General features: G+C 54.1%; 1 protein-coding gene across 6 annotated transcripts in view; it reads right to left on the reverse strand.

Annotated features, from left to right (window-relative positions):
* NFASC (neurofascin) overlaps positions 1–19,191 on the reverse strand; it is a 188,525-nt gene that overhangs the window by 36,817 nt on the left and 132,517 nt on the right. For 3 of the 6 annotated variants that reach the window (XM_032652123.1, XM_032652073.1, XM_032652094.1), the window contains 13 exons: positions 14,964–15,075; positions 14,339–14,523; positions 12,872–13,003; positions 10,270–10,413; positions 9,498–9,609; positions 9,036–9,202; positions 8,391–8,538; positions 6,999–7,123; positions 6,065–6,109; positions 4,716–4,817; positions 4,227–4,424; positions 3,337–3,407; positions 1,765–1,987 (listed from right to left, as the gene is read on the reverse strand). In XM_032652123.1, coding sequence (XP_032508014.1) covers positions 1,765–1,987; positions 3,337–3,407; positions 4,227–4,424; positions 4,716–4,817; positions 6,065–6,109; positions 6,999–7,123; positions 8,391–8,538; positions 9,036–9,202; positions 9,498–9,609; positions 10,270–10,413; positions 12,872–13,003; positions 14,339–14,523; positions 14,964–15,075 — 1,764 coding nt within the window. Of the gene's footprint in view, positions 1–1,764; positions 1,988–3,336; positions 3,408–4,226; positions 4,425–4,715; positions 4,818–6,064; positions 6,110–6,633; positions 7,124–8,390; positions 8,539–9,035; positions 9,203–9,497; positions 9,610–10,269; positions 10,414–12,871; positions 13,004–14,338; positions 14,524–14,963; positions 15,076–19,191 lie in introns of those variants that run through there. The other 3 variants (XM_032652104.1, XM_032652083.1, XM_032652115.1) reach the window with 2 other exon arrangements.

The following is a 19,191-nucleotide window of genomic DNA, read 5'->3' on the forward strand; positions in this document are numbered from 1 at the left end:
TAGAGGGCAATTATGTGCAACCGTCACACAGAGTCTCTGTTTGCCCCTCCATCCCATTGGCCACCTTTCCCCACCCTGCTTTGGGTCCCGGGAGGCTTGTCCTCTCTGGACCGTGTCAGCGGGGCTCCCCTGTTCTCAGGCTTCCAGATGGGTCTGCCCAACAGGAGCTCCCAGGGCAGGAGAGGGAAGATGGTATCTATCCCCTTAGCTGCCTGTTTGTGGGGAGGCAGGATGACAGTAGTGTACTCTTCTACACAAGGGCAGCCCTCGCTGGCCATGGTGACTCGCCCGCCGCCAGCCCCTCAGGGCCGGAGCGGTATAACAGCTTCCTGCCGTTGCTGGCGCTCCAGCTGGTTTGCTGTACCTTGCTGCTGTCCCTCTTAACCCTGTCCTCACATTAGAAATAGTCCCCTTTGAGTGGCATTTATTTTCTGCCAGGGCCCTGCAGGAAACGTTACCTACAGACTGAAGACACCCTAACCAAGTTCAGGAAAAGATCCTGATCCCGTGACTACTTGCAAAGGGAGGGCCACTCCTCCCTCCCCCATAACTGGTTCTCACCCCCGTTTTCTCTACTCTGCTGCAAAAGCAGTTGTGCCCCACCCTCTCTAAAGCATCTGCCGCAGGGGTACACGGATGCGATGGAAGCCGTGAGGTGGCCCGTGAAGTCCATGGCTAGATGCTGCCTCTTCCATACTTACCCTCCAGTAGTCCCTACCATCTTCTGTCCAGAAGTGTCTGCCACGGTGCAGATGAGGAGTGGGACGGACGGAGGGCCTGCTGATCCCGTCTACTGATCTCCCAAGTGGGTCCAATGCATGATCACTTCCAGGGAAGCGCCCAACCCTCACTTACTCCCATCTCACCGTTATGAACCCCACTGGCCCTACTCCTGACCCCAGCATTGGCCCCTGTGACTCTGCTCCACCCCAAGACTCTCTCCTCCCTTCCCTCTGGTCACCTCATCCACCTACATGATTTCTTCTTGGATCAGACCCACACACACCAGGACATGGATTGCCCTGACCAGGAGGGGCGTCACCGACCCTGTTGCTTTGCTCAAAAGCCTACAGGATTGACGTGCTGGGGGCAGAGAGGCTACCACCATCTGGAAAGCCAGGCACATACTTCTACACGTATGCCCAGAATTGTGTTGATTTACTCAGTGACAGCCTCCAAAGAACTTCTCTTTTTATGTTCAATTCCAAGGGCTAAGAGCGACACTGGGAATGTTGCGGTGCCTGGTCTGGAGGGTTCCAGTCTGGGGCTCTGTGGACCTTGCTTCCTCAAGGATTCCCCTGGGGAGCCCAGGGAGGAGTCTGGCCTGTGGCCCTGCTTCCGGTGGAGGTGGCTAATTATGGCCCGTTGGGACGGATGGTCCGTGGTGCTAGCAAGCCCTGGCAGTAAGGTAGATCAGAAGGCCTGGGTTCTATTTTCAAGCCTGACATTTGCTATTGTGCAGTATTGGCAGGGGTTTCCCTTGCAGGGCCTCAGTTTTCATGTCGATAAAGTGAGAGTATTGGACTAGGTGACGACGTTCAAGGATACTAACTAGTGTTCGGATCATACCATCTCTGCTCCCGGCATGACCTGGGGCCTGTCTGCTCGAGGTCACTGTAGGGGATTTCTCTTCCCTGGGAACTGGCTGTCCTCCCGGGATGCTCTCGGAAGACCCCCGACCCACCCTGAGGTTCCTGGTCTGTGAGGGTGGCCTGTGCAGCCCAGCCATCAGGGTCCTGGGTGGGGACAGGGGCGGGTACTCACAATCTTCTCCGGAGTAACCGATGACAGTGTCTGGTTCAGGGCCCTTCCCAAAGTCATTTTCCGCCTGGACTCGGATCTCATAGGGCACGTAGACAGGGGTCTGCCCCACCACATAGCGGGAGCCCCACACAGTGACATTGTTCCAGGTCTCTCGGGTCTCTCTCCGCCGCCACTTGACGATGTAGCGCAGGTTGGGGCCAAAGGCGGAGGTGGCGTTCATCGGCTGAGCAGGGAGAGAGATGGCAGGAGTGGAGAGGGTGCAGGCGAGGAGCCCAGGCCACCCACGGCTCACACTCTTTCTGTGCCAGGCACCCTGTCCCAAAGTGCCCAACAGCGGCCAGCCCCCTGGCAGAGCTGGGGAGACCATGGCCCCCACTTTGAGTCCCCCCCGGAGCCTGGAGTCCTGTGAAGCCAGCAGCATGCAGATTCTCCACCCAAGCCCTAGTCCCTCTGATTCCACAGCCAGCCCCCCTGGCAGGTGCACAGGGAGAGAAAGCTTTATTGTCGACAGGACTCTTTCCTGCGATGGAGCAACCAGAAAACAAAATATGGACAGTGATATAAGGTCTCCAAAGTCAGAAAGGGGTGAGTTTGGTTCAGCCACAGCATGCCTGCTGCCAATGAACTCAAAATTCTAGATTTCAGTCCTACTTGATCCTTGCATGTCTGCCCTGTCCTTCCCAAAAGGCCGGAGCTGGGAGTGAGCATAACTCTTGTTTTTGTTCCCTAAGGGCCTGGTCCAGGAAGCAGTCCCCCGGGAGCCTGGAATACAGAGCCGTAGACCAAGAACCGACCCTTGCAAGGTCCTGCAAGACGAGTCCCGGTGTCTTAAGTCTGGGCTCCGCCCAGTTGCCAAGGCTGCTGTGAAACCAGGCTCTCCGAAGACAGACGGGGATGGTTGTGATTCCAAACTCTGTCATCTCCCTCTTTCCACTACTCACGTCAACAGCACAAAAATGTTAATATTTCAGTGGCTGAATTTGCATCTCTTAGACTTGGAAGGGGTTTGGAAAAAAGTCATTTTGAGGCCACATATCCCAGTTTTGGTTTGGAAAACGTGGGTCAGTGAGCCGACATGAAGATGAGCTTTTTCAATCCTGGCCCGGAGGACATCTTTTGAGTCACCTCGTCCATCCTGGACTTACAGATGGCTGATACTGGAGGACCACTCAGAGGCTGGTCTCTCCCCACTCCCAGCAATCTCCAGTGATGGGCCCCCAGAACACACCAAAGCGAGGTACTGGTGTTTGGGCTAAATCTTTCCTACAGACTAATCTAAATTTCTCCCTCTTCTGAAGAAGCCCATTGATTCTGCAGGACTCTGTCTGATTTTTCCAGACTGACAGTCTCTGTCCCTTGGTCATCTCTGCTCCTGTCTCCCGTCTTAAATGTTGCTCTTAGACGTTCTCCTGTTTGGTTTCTGGATGCTCAGTGCAGAGACGAGTAGCCCCCGCACCAGCCAGGTAGTCCGAGCCACCCTGCGGCCTTGGAGTCACAGGGGTGTAAAGGGCGAGGGCTCCCAGGCTGCGAGGCAAGCAAGCCCATCGTGGATGGGCTGCGAGGGGCTCTTACCGTCCACGTGATCTCCATGTTGTTCTTTCTGGTCCCCTCTCCCTTCACATCAGAGGGGTTGGACTCAGGGGCTGGAATCCAAATGGATGCAAAGTTCAAGTCCAGTCTGTGCATTACCAGGGCACAGTAAGCAACCTCTCTCCCCCAGCCTGACTGGTCCCTTCTACGCTCTGTCTTTTCTCAGCGTCTCTCAACACACTCTGTCCCATAAGCAGCTGAACTCGCTCTGCCACTTTCTCATATGGCTGACGCGCCTTCCTAGCTAAGATTTAAACCCCCCAAAGCAGGGATAATTTCTTTTGAATTTTAATCCCTTACAAGACAGCATTTGTCATAAGGCTCTCCACACTTTAGATGACCAGTACAGCCAACTCAATGTGGATTATCCCCTTTGTGGATTATCCACTAAGTATGTTTAATACCAGACTGGTTTACCCTGGCATTCAACATTTTTGGGGAGCATCTCCACCCTCAATGAACCAGCATGATTTTAGAAATCTAAACATTTCATTACCCAAGTGTGTTAAGAAATCTGGTGCAACCCCAGATTATATATTTCTACTGCAAACCTTTGCCATAGCTCTTCCCTTTAAAGCAGAGCATCAAGGATTATTCATAATATTAGTGATAATAAAAATGACAGTTAACTTTTATTGTGTGCTTGCTATATGCACATCACGGTAAGTACCCGAATCCCATTTTCGAACGTAATCCTCACAACAGCCCCATGACGGAGATGGTGTTATTATTCTCTGTTTCACAGATGAGCAAGCTGAGCCTTGGAGAGGTTAAGTAACTTGCCCAGATTCATGTGGCTGGGGACCGGGGGAACTCAGTCTGAACTTGGGGTACCTGGCTTCAGCACCTCCCGTTAGCTCTCAAGCACTCACGTGCTCCACTGGTTCGGTAGCGCTCGGACGGGAGGCTGGGATGGCTGCTGCCCACCTCATTGATGGCAATGACCCGGAACTGGTAGTTGACATAGGGGGACAGCTGGAGGATGGCTGAGTTGACACTGCCTGGGAACTTGGAATGGTCATGCCAGACCCCTGGCTGGAACTGGTCCTCTTCAAACTGGACAACGTAGTCTGAGGGGGCAAAGGAAGACAGGACTGTTTGGGGAGCTGAGTTAGTGAGTTTTTTCTCAAGAGCACTCCTTCATGGTTTCCATTAGTCTTTATAATCTCCCTTGGGTAGACAAAGGCACTGGTATTCTTCCCAAAACCCAGAAAGGGAAACCAAGGCCTCCACGCGTTCTGTCAACAGGCCAGGACACACGTCAAGTGAGGCCGAAGTGGCACCAGAAACCAGGGCCAGGCCTCCGGCTCCCGGGCTGCCGTTCCCCCTTTTCTGGACAGTAGTGCAGGGCCTCGGCTGACCTGTGATGGGGCTGTTGTTATCGTCCCCCGGGATCCAGGTCAGTCTCACGCTCCTCTCGGCCAGGTCGGTGAGCTCCAGGTCCCGGGGTCGGTCTGGCCGTCCTGGCAGCAGAGGGAGAAGACACCACGCAGGCCTCCCGAGTTAGAGCCGGCCCGTCCCTGTGCTGGCCTCAGCCCTGAACACTGTCCCACGGACAGGACTCTGGCGGGCTGAGGTCACCACTGCAGGAACCAACCCCAGCCTGTGCCGGAGGGTCAGCACAGGGACCGCCCCCTTCCCTCAGGGTTCAAGGAAGAACAAAGAGAGAACCCTGAATTCCACCCCCACCCCCAAAACATCAAGGAATGCAGGGCACAGGGAGAGCTGGGGCCAACCCACCCCATTGCTGTGGATGTTCTCGGAGTGCAAGCATTTGGGAAATGCTGCCCTTTGCGTTAGACCCATGTTCACAACCTTTAGGAAAACTGGTGAAGAAGTTTGGGATTTTGTCTCATTTTCTCATAATTAACTTCTACTCAGTGTACCGAGGCTCTGAGGGGGCAGGAGCCCAGCGGGTGTTCGGAGAGCTGAGCAGGGCAGACCAGTTAAGGGAATAGAGGGGACAAAGACGGAGGACCAGGCCAGGGAGGAGACAGGGACTCAGTCTAGAAGTTTCAGTGATGGACAGCAGGACAGAGGCACTAACAAGGGTGGGGGCAGCACCTCTTTGGGGCTCCAGTCTCACTGGATTTCCTAAGTGTGTGTAAGTGCCCTCCCGGCCTGGGGATAAAGGCATCTGGCCACTGACTGGTGAGGGTAGGCGTGGTTTCTTTTCTCCTATCCTGGCTCCTTGAGCCAGCTATTTCCACATTTTGGCTGGTTACTGGAAGGATCTGGAAGGTGAGTCACTGGAGCCCACATTCATGTGTGTTGCACACGAATGTGTGCGGATTGGAAATGGGTGTATAGTAGATGTGAAAGGCTGCAAAAATGATGGGCCTACAGATAACTCAAAGCAAGTGGGTTTCCTGACTGAATACACTTCAGAGGCTAAGCTGGGGGAAGAGAACAGGCCACCCCCAGGGAGTGGTGGGCATGGCCAGAGGTCAGGGGCTGGGGACGCGGGGAGCGACAGCCGGACTTCGGAGCTCAGTCTGTGAAAGGAGCAGGAAGCCGGGAGTCGGGCTGTGATGGGCTAAGGTAGGTGACGTGGGCCTCTTCAGAGGAGTCAGATTTGGCAGGGAGCGGGGCAGGCCGCCCCTTGCCTGTACACAGCACTCCTGTCCAGCAGTGCTTTCCTCCTCCTGGACTCCTCCCTCCCAGACACCTCGAGTGCTTGGCGACGGTCCCCGGGATTAGTATGAATTACCTTTGGGCAGGGCAGCCAAACGGTTAGTTGGAGTGGCCTGATCAGCTGCAAAGGTAAGATGGGTTATCCAGGTTAGCAGGTTACGTGGGGATAAAGGTGTCCTCGAAGGGTGGGAATAGGTAGCCAAGGCCTGAACAGCTGCCCCTGCACAGCGTCACCCCTCCCCCACTTCCATGGAGAGTGCCCCACCCTCACAAAGGCCTTCCTGTGCTCCCTCCACAGCTGGGGGCAGACACCCTGGGTCCCTCCTGTCCCAATGCTACGACTGTGCCTGGGCCCAGTGTTCCCTGCGACCATGCAGGGAAACTGCTGAGGGACAGGAGTGCACTGAGAGTTATGGCAACAGGGGGCCCAGAGACAGCAGAGATGAGGTGATTTGCTTCCCTGGACGGGAGAGGCTACGTCCCCAGGTCTGGGATGGCTTAGTATTTACAGTCTGGCCTGGACACGAGGGCAGGCCAAGACAGGATCACCCGAAATGCACAGCACCCTGTGAAATCCCATCAGGAAAGGGGTGCAGAGAGGAAGGCTAGCAGAGGGTGTTGGAAGGACAAACACAAAGTTCAGCCTTGCTTCAAGGATGGATTGTTTTAATTGACTTAGTGGTTTAGAGTTAGCTGTAAAGTTGGTAAAAATGATCCCAATGAGAACCCCCTGTCCATTTCCCTCTCTCCTTCAGGCACCCTTCAGGTGAGGATTTGGGCAAGTTAATGGTTCCATTCAGGAGGTAAGGCATCCAGCACAGCTTGTTCGGAAAGGAGCAGCTTCCTAACCCTTAAACCAGAAGGCAGGAGGATCACCAGGCCTGGCAGGAGGATCACCAGGCCTGGCTGGCTCACTGATCACAGGCTCTGCCCTTGGAACCGTCCTCCGCTTCTCTGGCCTCGGGAAATAGGGGGTGGGGATCAGCGCCAGTGTGGGCAGCGGCAGTTACCTAGCACGGTCAGGTAGGCCTTGGCCAGGTCTTGGTCCAGCTCGGTGCTGGCAACGCATGTGTAGCTACCCTGGTCCCGCTCGGCCACACCAAAGATGGTCAGGGAGTCCTCTTCTTTCTTCATCCTGCAAAGTATCGGGGAGGGGTTGGGAGGAAGGCGAGGAGGGTGACAGTGAAGGGGGCAGGCAGCAGGAATGCTGGGCACTGCCCGGCTGCTTTCTCCCTGAAGTGGGGACGGTGGGTCAGAAGGGAGGAGGCGGTGCTGTAGTCTGGGCTGGGCCGCCACAGCCCCTCCTAGGGGACGTGAGGCTCCACCTCAGTGCTTCGAGAGAGGCAGGGTCTTCATGTCACCTTGAGCACTTATGGTGCTTGCGGGAGGGGACAGGAGAATGGGTGGAGCCAAAGCGGCCCTGGCCCATGTTCACTGTCCTCAGTTCCCACACTGGGTCTGCTCTCTGTGCCTTTCCTGTGCTGTGCTCCCCTCCCGAATTAGGGCACAGTTAGGCCCACGCCCAAAAGGCAGGTCTTCTCGTACTTCCAGCTCTGTTTTCAGCCCAGATGGACGCCCAGGCTCAGCCCAGGTGCCCCGGGCCCCTCTGTACTGTCTCCCACAGAGGGAGGAGGGCACCAAAGAGCAGGGCTGACTGTGAGCATGGCTGAGGGCCAGAATGCCTGCACCCACCCGCAGGCTACACCCCTGCAGAAAACCAGATCATCGCTGGAAACAGCTGGTACCGATGCTCAACCTGCCCCGAGACGGACGGAGTCCTGAGGGGAGGCTCGGATCAGCTCTTCTTAACCCTAGCTGCACGTTACAAACACCTGGGGGGACTTTTAAACACTATCTATGCCTGGGCCCCCCGTCAACTCCAATTAAATCCGAATCTGGGATGACGGATGGATGGGGCAGGCCTGAGCCAGGTAAGCGGTCCCAGGTGCGTTAAGGGCAGAGAGCCCCATTAACCACAAGGGTTAGAGTCTGCTCGGCCAACCGTGCCCTCTGCTGGAGAACAGGAGCGCTGCAGGCAGGGCTGAGAGGATGGGGAGGGCGTCCTGGCTGTGAAAAGGAGGAAGGGAAAGGATCAAAATAAAGGGAGGAGGACAAGAGAAGAAGTGAGGGAAGAGAGGGAGAGAAGTGAAGACAGGAAGGAGTGGGAAGGAGAGGAGACGAGGGAGAGAGGAGCAGAGCCCTGATGGGGGAGGGGGGAAGCTGCAGTGGGGGGGGTCTCGCCTGATGTGGAGGGAGTCGCTGAGGCTGTCACACCCTCCTCAGCAGTTCCCCGGTGACACACATGACACAGGTTCCCTGCGTTCTTCACTGCATCCCCAAGAGCAAGGGAAAAGAAAACGCCCCAGAGGAGCAGCAGGAAGAAAGGAGGGAGGAGCAGACACCTGTTCCCGACGTAGAGGGGCTCGTCGTCCTTCAGCCAGTACACTGTGAGCTTCAGGGAGGGGTCGTGCTTCACGCGACACTCCAGCTGCACCGTGGTGCCCCTTTTGGCGACCTGGTCCTCAGGCATCCGGTAGATCCTGGTGGGGTCTGTGGGGAAGCCCCCGGAGCTCGTCTCTGCCACCCCACGCCCGTGTGGCCACACAGTGTGACATGCATGACCTCCAGGTTAGATGGACCACGGAAGTGGCAGAAATAGGATTCGGTTACATGAATGGTAGGGGACGCCTGGTATGGGGGGGATCCCGAACGGTAGCCAATCCCCAAATCCTTTCTCTCTGGCTCAGGAACATAGGACGTATTTTCTGGGGTGGTAGTGGGGAGCTGGTGTGGGTAACAGGCGTCCCTGCCTACGTCTATTTGGACCAGGCTGGTAATGACTCAGTGCTCGCAACAGCAGGCCAGCCAGAGGCCCTGGCCACGAAACTTCCACGGAGAGGACACACAGACCTGGAGGGAGGTCCCACTAGGTATTAACCATTAGGTGTGGCACATTGTCAAAGTGAGTGACACACATGGATAACCTTGAGGAGATGGCTTCCTTGCCCTCCCCACCCCTCCCTCTAGCTAGCAACTCTCTCCTTTACCTTTGACCTCCAGGCGGACCTGGTTCTCAGCTTTGCCCAGGATGTTGGTGGCAACACAGGTGTAGATGCCTTGGTCCTCTTTGCGGATCATCTTGATTTCCAGACTGCCGTTCTCGTAGACATGGTAGTTGCCACCATCCAGGTTGCTTCCTTGCCCATTCTTAAACCTCACAACAGAGCAGCACGACACACAGCATACTGAGAAAGGACCAGCCCGGGGGGCGGGAGGAGCCCCGAGCCTTGTGGGTCTTGCCTCCGACCACTGGGTGGCCTTGGCAAGTCCCTGGGCCTCGGTTTCTTTCTTTGCACAATAAGAGGGTTGACCCAGCGGATCTGCCAACTCCTCCCAGCTTCAACCCTTTAAGGCTCCCAGGACTTGCTGAATACCTCTCATGGGCCGGATGGAATGAGAAAGGCAAGAAAGATGACCCCATGGTGGAGGCCTGGTCTCCTGGAACTTACCATCGGAGTGTGGGGATGGGAGACCCAAAGAACGGGCAGTCCAGCCGCGTCCGGTTGTACAGGATCACCCTGATGAGCTGGTTCCGGGGTGACAGCATCCGAGGCGGCACGTCTGCAATTCCCAGAGAACTGAGCTTGGGTGGGGAGTCTTCCTCTTCCTCTTTGTGGACCAGTCTTATCTCTCTGCTCCTTCTCCTCACAGCAGCTTTCTCAGCACCAGTGTACCTTCCCCCATCAACCTCCCTCCTTTAAGAAGCCTCTGAGGATTAGGTGAGGAAGGAGGAAGCTTATCCATTTGTCCTTCACCTACCCTACATCCAGTCCAGCTTTTGCAAAGGGTTCCCCCCAGTTTTCCAGCAGCTTCTCTACCTGCCCCTCCACAGCCCCAAGGCTTCTCCTAGCTGCACCTGCCCACTGCCCTCTCCCTGCTCTGGGAATGCCACGAACATATTCAGAACTATTTCCCACCGACACCATGGAGAACCCAGGCAGAGTCAACATGGACACACCAAGGAGACGAGACGGTCCCTCCTCTCATCAGGGGAGGAAGGGGACTGAGACTGACTTTTCGCATGGAATGAACTCTGTCTGCACACCCAGCTCTACGGATTTTAAGTCCTCCACCCTCCCCGCAAATGTCATTCTGGGTCTCCGTGCTTCCCCCATCCTGCCGCCCTCATACCCCACCAGCCTGGCCAATCACTGGAGAAGAAAGTGTACCCATGAGGGGAGAAAGGTCCAGGCAGGCGAGTGGAGGGAGGGGTGCACTCACCCAGCACGCTGACGAAGGCGTTGGCCAGCAGGTAGCCGTGCTCGTTGGAGGTGTTGCACTGGTACACGGCCCTGCTGCTGATCTGGGTGTCCCGGAAGATGATGGTGTCCCCGGCCACCTCACGGTTTGGGTTGGGTGGTGCCGCTACAGTCAGAAAAGACACTCCTTGTGAGAAAGGGGGAGGGCAGGGCGAAGGGCACTTGGGACTCTGGCCAGGACTCCCTGGTAGGACTGGGGTGCTGTGGAGGCAGTAGCACTGGGCCAGCTCAGACCCAGCTTCCGGCCCACCACTGCCTAGCTGTGTGGCCTGGGTCCACCACTGAGCCCACTGGAGTTTATTTCTCAATCCATCCAATGGGAATAGGAATCCCGGTCAAACCTACACAGCAGGTGGGCAGCTGTGGTTGACAGTGTAAGCTTTGGAAACAGGAGGGGTGTGAATTCTAACCACACTACCTGCCGGCACTCTTCAATGGCTCTGCACTTCAGTCTCCTCGTCAGCTGAATGGGGCTAACATATCACCTTGTGGGGCTCTTAGAGGATGACCGGAGATTCTCTGCATGTCATTAGCAGAGGGCTCAGCCCATACTGATTATTATCGTTGTTACTGTTTTAATTCAATGTGCATATACTCAGATGTGTTTTGAAAAGGATAAAGCAATATCCAACTAGATGGGACCTACCACCTTCCCATCCTCCGAGCAGAGCACGCTGTAGACATTCACAAAGTTAAATCCGGAAGTCGATGCCTGCTGAAAGCTGAATGAGTCCCTGCGTTTGCCAAAGCTACCTGATCTTCCCAAGACGAGTGCACACTGAGAGGACAACCCCTGCTGCAGTTCTGCTGGTACCACTGGGGATGCAGAGAGCAGAGGCTGGGGAGTGGCCGTGGGGTCTCACACCTGTCCCCGTTATCACTCCAAGACCCGGGGCAAATCAATAACTCCTCTGGGCCTCATTTCCTTCACCTGTCAAACGCGGAAGCATTACTCCCATCTTTCCCCTCCTCTTGAGGAAGGTTAAGATAAGAGAATGATAATGAGATAATGAGCTGTACAAATAAAAGTTTTTTAGAAGTGTAAAGAATCCCTACTTTTCTCATCTTTCACCACCAGAAGGTGCCTTTCCTCTGTAAGATTTTGGGACTGAGCCAGATGACTTGGTTTGCGTGATCTAGGAACTCATCCAGGATCACTCAGACCTACCACAGAAGTCGGCAGAGAGGAACCCAGGGTCTGGCCCCGTGGGCTCCACCCCACAGATAGCAAGTCTGAGCCCGGAACTAGGGAATCAGCAGGTGAACAAAGCCGAGGTCAGCATCCTTATCGTCTTTCCGGAGTCTCCACTCAGCAAAAAAGCACAAAGGAAGCCTATGCCAGCAACTTTAAGTCTCCTTGCCCGGCAATTCCCACAGACCAGCTTTCCTCCCGGTCACTCCCCTGAGTGACGGGGGCCCTTTCCCTGGGCCAAGGCTCAGCTGTAAATCCTGAACTTTGCATTCATTTAATGGCGCTGTGAAGTTTAAAGCCTTTGTTTGCTTTGTCCCCACACTGCTACCAGGACAGGGAGAAGGGCAGAGGGCAGGCCGTGTCCGTGTGTCGCTCGTATCCAGAGGCAGAATACTTCCTGGGATAACTAGATGCTCTAGACAGGGTAGGCATAGTGCACCGTCACAGCAGCCCACAGCTTCCCCACTCACTAGCCATGTGACCTCGGGCAATTCCCTGCACCATCAGAGCCTCATTTCCTCATCTTTAATGTTTGAGGTTAAAGAGATGAGAGGAATGCACAGTGCCTGGCACACAATAAATGTCTAGAAAGGTGCATTCTCCTGTACCTGTCTCCCTGCCTCTCCACCTGTTTCTATCAGCTGTTGCTTGTGAGTTAGGCTCTGAGGTCTCGCCATCTATTTTTTGCCCCATCGGGTTGATAACACTGTTTGCATTTCCTCTGACCCCTTAGAGAAAGTAAGGACAGGACACTTAAAAAGTAAATGCAACTGGAGTGAATATGATGTGAAAAGTTGACCTCTGGCTGGAAGGATCCCTGGAGTCACCCATTCCGGTATCTGGGTAGGACTAAATCTTCCTGACGTCTGTGCGTACTCAGTAACTGCACTGTGCACCTCTGCTCTCGTAGGGAAGTTTTCCCTCATTTCTGACCATATCTTTCATGCTGTCGCGTAACCCTGCCTCTTATTTTGCCCTCGGCATAGAGAGGGACTTGGGTAAACGATGGAAATGAGTTACCGAGCTCTCCTCTACCTCCTGAGCCCCAGCCATCGCTCAGAGCCTATACTCTCAGGAGATACAGGCTGAGGTCTCTAGCCCTTGAACTGGGCTCTGTAGTTGTAAAGGGCAGAAAGCAGAAATTTATGAAAAAACCCCAGGGAGCAGAAATCCCCTAAACATGGGAACATAACCACAGGCCTTCTGTTCTCTCTCACACACAAATGAGGCAGGTTTCCTGCCTCCTGAGACGTCCAAAGAGCTGGCTACTCCCTCACTTCTGCTGCAACAGGGCTGGCCCGCAGGGATGGTGAGCTGGATCCTCCGGCAGGAGACGGAGCAGAGGCAGGAGGGAGAACAGTGCGTTACTCACATTGCAAAGGTTCCCCATTCACCATCCACTGGACGGTGGGCTTGGGGTTCCCGTTGGCTCGACACACCAGTCTCCCGTCCTCGCCAGGAGCCAGGATAAGGTTCTTGGGTTCGTCCAGCCAGTAGGGAGCAGCTGGAAGACAAGGACAGGCATAGGCAGGGGTGTCAGATGACAGGAGCAGCCAGAAGGAACCAGTGGGCCCCCTCTAGGAAGGCAGGAGCCCCCGAGTGCCAGCCCCAGGCCCCCTCCACCTGCCCAGGGCTCATCCCGATAGGGTGACAGTCTAGGCTGCCTTTGGTCAGCTTGGCACTACAGATGCTGACTGATTTATTTCAAGTTCACAGAACAAGAGTTCTAAACTGGGGCTCCCTGAAGAGCCGTTAACAAACGTGGGTGCCAGGGCCCATCGTCGACCTACTAATCGGAATCCTCGGGGGACGACTGGGCAGCCAACGCGTTGAGAGCTCCCCAGGCACTCGTGGTGTGCACCCAAGGGCTTGAGCCAGGGAGGGTGGTCAAGTAGCAGGGCTCGGCCCTGTGGATTCCTGCTGTTGTTGCTGCAGGATCAGACCATTGAGGAAAGGCCTGATATTCATTCTTTTAGACACTAAGCTTCGGTTAGAGCAGACGCTCTTAGCCGGCCACCCCTTCCAATTTTCTGGAAATTTCTGTGAATATGTGGGTATGGACTTTTTTGAGAAGAGGGTCCTTTGGATCAGAGTTCCAAAGATCTTGAAACCCCAATAAGGGTTAAGAGCCCCTGGTTCGAGCGTGGTGCTGAAACCAAGGTCACAAGTCAACCTGAGCATGTACTAGGAAAGTTCTTGCACTGTGGTTTCAGACCTCATCACCCCAATCATCCATTCAGCCCACCATTCAGACTGAGAAGTGACTAGTGCACCCCCCCCACCCGCAACTCGTGGCTGGGACCCCCACAGAGGCATGTGCTCTGTTGCCTACAACAGCTCAGGTGGCCCATCTATGCTTTGTGGGGAGGGAAGTGATTTCTTTGAAAAATAATCTGGGCCATGATGACTCCCCATTTTTAAAAGAGAACCACACACAAGTACACGGATAGCACAGGCCTAAGACAACACACCGTGAACAGGACTGCGAAACGAAAGACAGAAAGGTTCTGGGTGATCCAGATAGGCCACAGGAGAAAGTGCACCTGCTGAGGGAGCCCCAGGCACAAAGAGGAGTTGGGCAATGGTCAGGGCAGATTCCCTCCCTTAACACCTCCCTCTTTCCCCCTGCCCTTTTACACACACACACACACACACACACACACACACACACACACACACCCCTGGGGGTGACACCATTCCTGCAGGACACTATTGCCACTAATCAGTGTGTTGGACGTCTTCCCCACTCACCCTGCCCACCAACCACCCTGAGAGGGAAGGGTGGCCACGGAGTGTAGGGCTGGCAAAATCATCGTAATGAGAAATACACACAACGTACCCTTCACTCTCACCGAGATCGTGTGCCGGATGCTGCCCATCTTGTTGGAGGCCAGGCAGAAATACTCCCCGGAGTCTTCCTCGGACACGTTGGTGATACGCAGGGCCTTGTTAAAGTTCTCGAACTTGGCTTTGTCAGACGGGAGGTCCCCACCTTTCTTGTACCATGCGATGTCTGGTGTTGGGCTAAGAGGGACCAGGCGAGAAACAGGGACTTACCATGAAATGTGGCTCTGCTATTATTGTATGGAGCCCGGGACACCCAGGTATCCTTAAAGTGTACTTGGGCCCAGGAGGATGCATGTCCTCTGAGAGCTGATGCCTCCTAGGCAGAGGGGATGCTCAGCCACAGGGCACCTGAGGGACTTATCTAAGGTCACAAGACGGTCTAACACACATACAGGAAGCCTAGTCACCTCCTTTCCTCATTATCTAAAAAAAGAGAGGCGGCCAGCGGGCTAGAGATGACTATGATTTGCATCGTCCTCATTAGGAGCTGTTCGCCTTGCTTTTTGCACTGCCACAATGCCCGCCCCCCCCAAAATGTGGCAAGAACAGAGCATGCACAAACCCCCAGCCCAGCCTCCCGGAGGGTGACCAGAAGTCAGGGTGCAAACTGTACGTACACCCCGGAGGCGATGCACTCCAGCAGGAGGTCCATGCCACGCAGCACCATCTGACTGCTTGCAGTGCCCTGGGGATACATGAAGCTGGGTGTTCTTTCTGCAACTCCTCGGGCTGAAACAGGATGGAACAAGCTCTCGTGAGCTTATTGCCCGGAGGGCTGACCCAGCTAGGCCAGAGCTGTCGGGCTAGAGAGAAAGGTTATCATGCCCTCCTGCTTACCCCCTTACCCTCAGAGGCACCAAGCCCCAGACCCTCCCCGCTGAGACCACCCCAAGGGCCGGGACATCATTAAGAGAGGTGTGTTAGGAAGCGCAGGGCTCCTCGGCCCCACCAGCACATGTGTGTGAGCAGCTCTACGTTCTGACAGGATCTGCCAAGAGGAGCCCAGCTTCCCTCCCAGTTCAGTAAGCCTCTCTGGCCCTGGAACGGGGGAGGAGCTGCCTGAGCAGCGAGTAGTCTACTCCCCAGAGGCCAGCACGGCGGCCCCCAGGGAGGCCATCTCAGCATCAGTGGAAGAAAGAGAAGGAACATCTTGGGGCCGCAGGATAACCTGCTCTTTGGGACCCTGGAGACAAGGAGCTGGGATGAAGCCACAGAGACTCAGATGAACAGTCAGAGATGCAGGGAGTATTATTAACGGTTTAGCAAAGACATGGAGAGATTTAATGAACAGAGATGACAGGAAATCACTTTGGGGCCAAGACCATTCTGCTCCTTCACTAATGACTCTGGAAGGGGGTTGGGGAGGAGGGTGTTAATTGGATGTGAGAGACTGGGGGAGGGGTGAGAGGCAAGTGGCAGCCAAGATGGAAGAGGCGATCTGCAATTCAACTAGGCTGGAGCAGCCACGGGGTCTGGAACCAATGACATGCACACAGCTTTTGGGAGCCCGATGGCTCACAGAGAGCGACGCTGTCGGGGTGGCTATTTCCCTGTGGAAGGGGTCATGCAAGTCTGGGGACACCCCAGCGCAGTGGACCCCACCTTACCTCAGCCTCACCTCTCCCTCAGAGCACAGTTCTATGGAAGCGGATAAGATGGGACGGAGAAGAACAAGGATTTTGCAACCAGGAACCACAAAGCAAAGGGAAACTGGAGCAGTCACCCCTGCTCAAAAGGTGTATGACTGCAAACAAGAAGAGTTAAAAATATAAATATAAGCTGGGCCTACCCATGGGTCTCATGGGTCTTCAACTCAGCTGGAGAGGTGAGAGCTGGAGGGGAGGCAGGGCTGCCAGGAGCAGGGAGCCCTCAGACATGCCTGGAGGGAGAGCGAGGCATTCTTCCCGGCAGGAGTCAGGTATTGTTACTGGGTGCTGGCAGAATGAGGACAGAGCGGCAGGGGGGTCTCTGTGTCTGTGACGTTGCTGGACTTATTGAGCTAGCTAATGGCTGGCTGGAACAGCGGGGCTCCTGTCCTAGGGGCGCCCAGCTTCTCTCCATCAGCCATCAGGGGAGTGCGTTTCGTAGAGTTGGCATCTATTTTATCCTTTTGTCGAGGGGAAGAACTGATGAAACGTCGAGGTGGTTAGGCTACTGGCACAATATATGGCACATATCGAGAGTTCAGTAAGTGTTTGTGGGATGAATAAATCCAAGAGGAGAAGAGAATAAAACAGAAGGCAACAATTTACCCCATGTTATCTCTCTCTCTGTAGATATGCTCATCTGTCCCACCAGCACACACATATACAACAGTGGCTACTGAAGGGGTTAAGCCATTATGTGGTTAATTGGTTACTGTCTATAACTCTTATAGCATCCAGCTCTCAGTACCGAAGAAGCCTGATACCAAAGCAGCAGCTTTGTCCCACCCATCATCCCGGAATCACCCAAACGGTCAGACAACACAAGGTCAGGGGCACATGAGGAGATTTGATGGCAGGAGGCTCTGGTGCCGGTTTGGTGAATCTGGGAGAGCTGCGAACCGTGGGGTTACGTGGAAGCTCAGTCGGCATACTCCTTCCACATGGGAACGAAACCTGCAGAAACCAATCTGTGACCCTGTGGACATTTAATTCACACCACAGTGTGCAGCCCTGCAAGTACACACGACCAGCAAAGCGTTAAGTACAGGAAAGGGGGAAATGAACACCGAGGGCTGATGTGGCTGCCTTGACACACTGCAGCTGTGACTATAAAAAGGTTACAGCAATCCTTCATTTGTAGGATGTGGGCTAGCAGCCAGAGTTGTTCCAAAGGAGGAGAAGCTACTGGGAAATGAGCCAAAGTTCAAAACTACAGGGAAGAACATGCTAAAGCAGAGGTAATAATCAGGCCGCCACTTGGCCGTTTACTATGGGCCGAGCGCTGGGGCTGGGCTCCATCTCCATCACCATCATCACGTTCGATCCTCTCAGCAAACTTGGGGGGTATTACTCCCATTTTCCACAGAGGAAACTGAGGCTCGGTGGAGTCAACAGACTTGCCGAGGTCACAAGCCAGTTAGATTTTGGACTGTGGACCATCTGGTGTCAAAGCTTGTGTTCTAGCATCTGTTCTATATTGCCTCTCTCTTTAAAGATGGATACCCTACTTGTTCCTACTTCTGACAGTCAGCTTTGGGAAGATGTTTTGTACTCAAACCAAAGAATACCAAAATTCAAGGGCCAAAGACGTAAAGGAGAAAGATATTTTTGTCTTAATGAGCTGCTCTGGTGAAACTCTTCCGTGATGCTTTTCTCAAATATTGTTCTTACCGTCTCAGCTGAGATTCTATCTCTCCTCGATGGCTATTAAATAAAGTCAGGCCCAAACTGGAAAAACAGAAGCTGGGCTGGACATTAAGAGGCTCCAAAGACATCTCAGCTGGATTGTTAAAGCCACAGAAAGCTTGAAGAGGAGGCAGGGTGACACATGGTATCGTTAAGGGATGAGAAAGCTGGTCCCAAAGGGGAGATCGTGAAAAAAATGTGGTCTTACATGAAAGGGATTTGCAGGAAAATTTACAAAGGAGAATCCAGCTGGTGGTTTTGGGAGCCATTGCTCCCAAGGGAGGGTAGCTCATTTCTTTCCCTGGAGACGTAGACCCGGAAGGAGGGTCGGAGACAAAGGCGACTGATTACTCTATGAGACTCTATATGGTGGAAGATGACAGAGTCTTTTAGGACATCATAGGATCCCGCCACCTCCTCAGAGGTGGGGATCCCAGCCTCTCCAGCTTGATGACGCTTCCCTGACTCTCCCATATCTTCAGGGCTGGACCTGATATCTGAGCATCTCAGAACCCAGATGCTAAAGCTCACATCTGTGGGGATTGGGGAAGAGCTTCCCATGCAGGCCCATCTGACCTCTAGGCCAAGGGCAGCCCATCCTCTCCTGCCTCTCACAGGATGTAGTACAAGAGCAGGCTCATTAGTTTCCAGGGAAACCTGGTCAGCAGGGGGACGTCAGCAGATGCCTCTGCCTCAAGCACCTTGGCTTTAAAGAGCCCATGAAAAATGCCTCAATTGTCTCCTGCAAAAGTACGGGTCAAAATTGCTGAAAACCCGAGTTGCTCCCCCTCTGTCTGTCAGCAAAAGAGAGTTCAATGAATCAGATGTATCTGAAATCCACAAACAGCTTTTAGGGGCGGCTGGATCCTACCTTTAGCAACTTGTGATTCTCAGAACTGAGAACTCATGGGCCTGGATCCCTGGCATCTCACCACCCCTCTGGCTCTAGAAACGGCTGACAAAACAACCCCGGAAGACGAGAAAAACTCTTTGTCTAGTAAATTTGATACCTTCTACTGCCAAGGAAATCTCTTCCCTAAATCTAACCCAAATCCCTCATGCTGTAGTTGGAGCTTTTTTCTCATCCAGTTCTCAGCATAGCTGAGGATCTGAAAAGCTTTCTGGAAAGCTGGTCTGCCCTAAAATTTCTCCCTCCGTGGTACTTTCTTCCCATCATCGTGCCTGCCTCTGTCCCCTAAGCTTCTCTTCAAGTTCTCCACGTCCCTCTTAATTTTAGAGGCAAAAAACAACTGTACTTGATACAGTCAACACTAAGCCTTTAACACCAATAATGGTACCATTTATTAATCATTGCTGTGTCTGACACCACACTAGGAACATAAGCACATTAACCTGTCTAAGCTTCACAACAAGCCTTGGGGCAGGTAATACACCCATTTTGCAGATGAGGAGATTAAAGGTCTGACACACTAAATGACTTGCCCAAGGTCACTCAATGGTATGTCCTGGAGGCTGAGTTTAATTCAAGACAGTCTGCCTCACAGCACACATC

Source organism: Phocoena sinus, chromosome 1 (genome assembly GCF_008692025.1).
Source record: "Phocoena sinus isolate mPhoSin1 chromosome 1, mPhoSin1.pri, whole genome shotgun sequence".
NCBI classification, from domain to species: Eukaryota; Metazoa; Chordata; class Mammalia; order Artiodactyla; family Phocoenidae; genus Phocoena; species Phocoena sinus.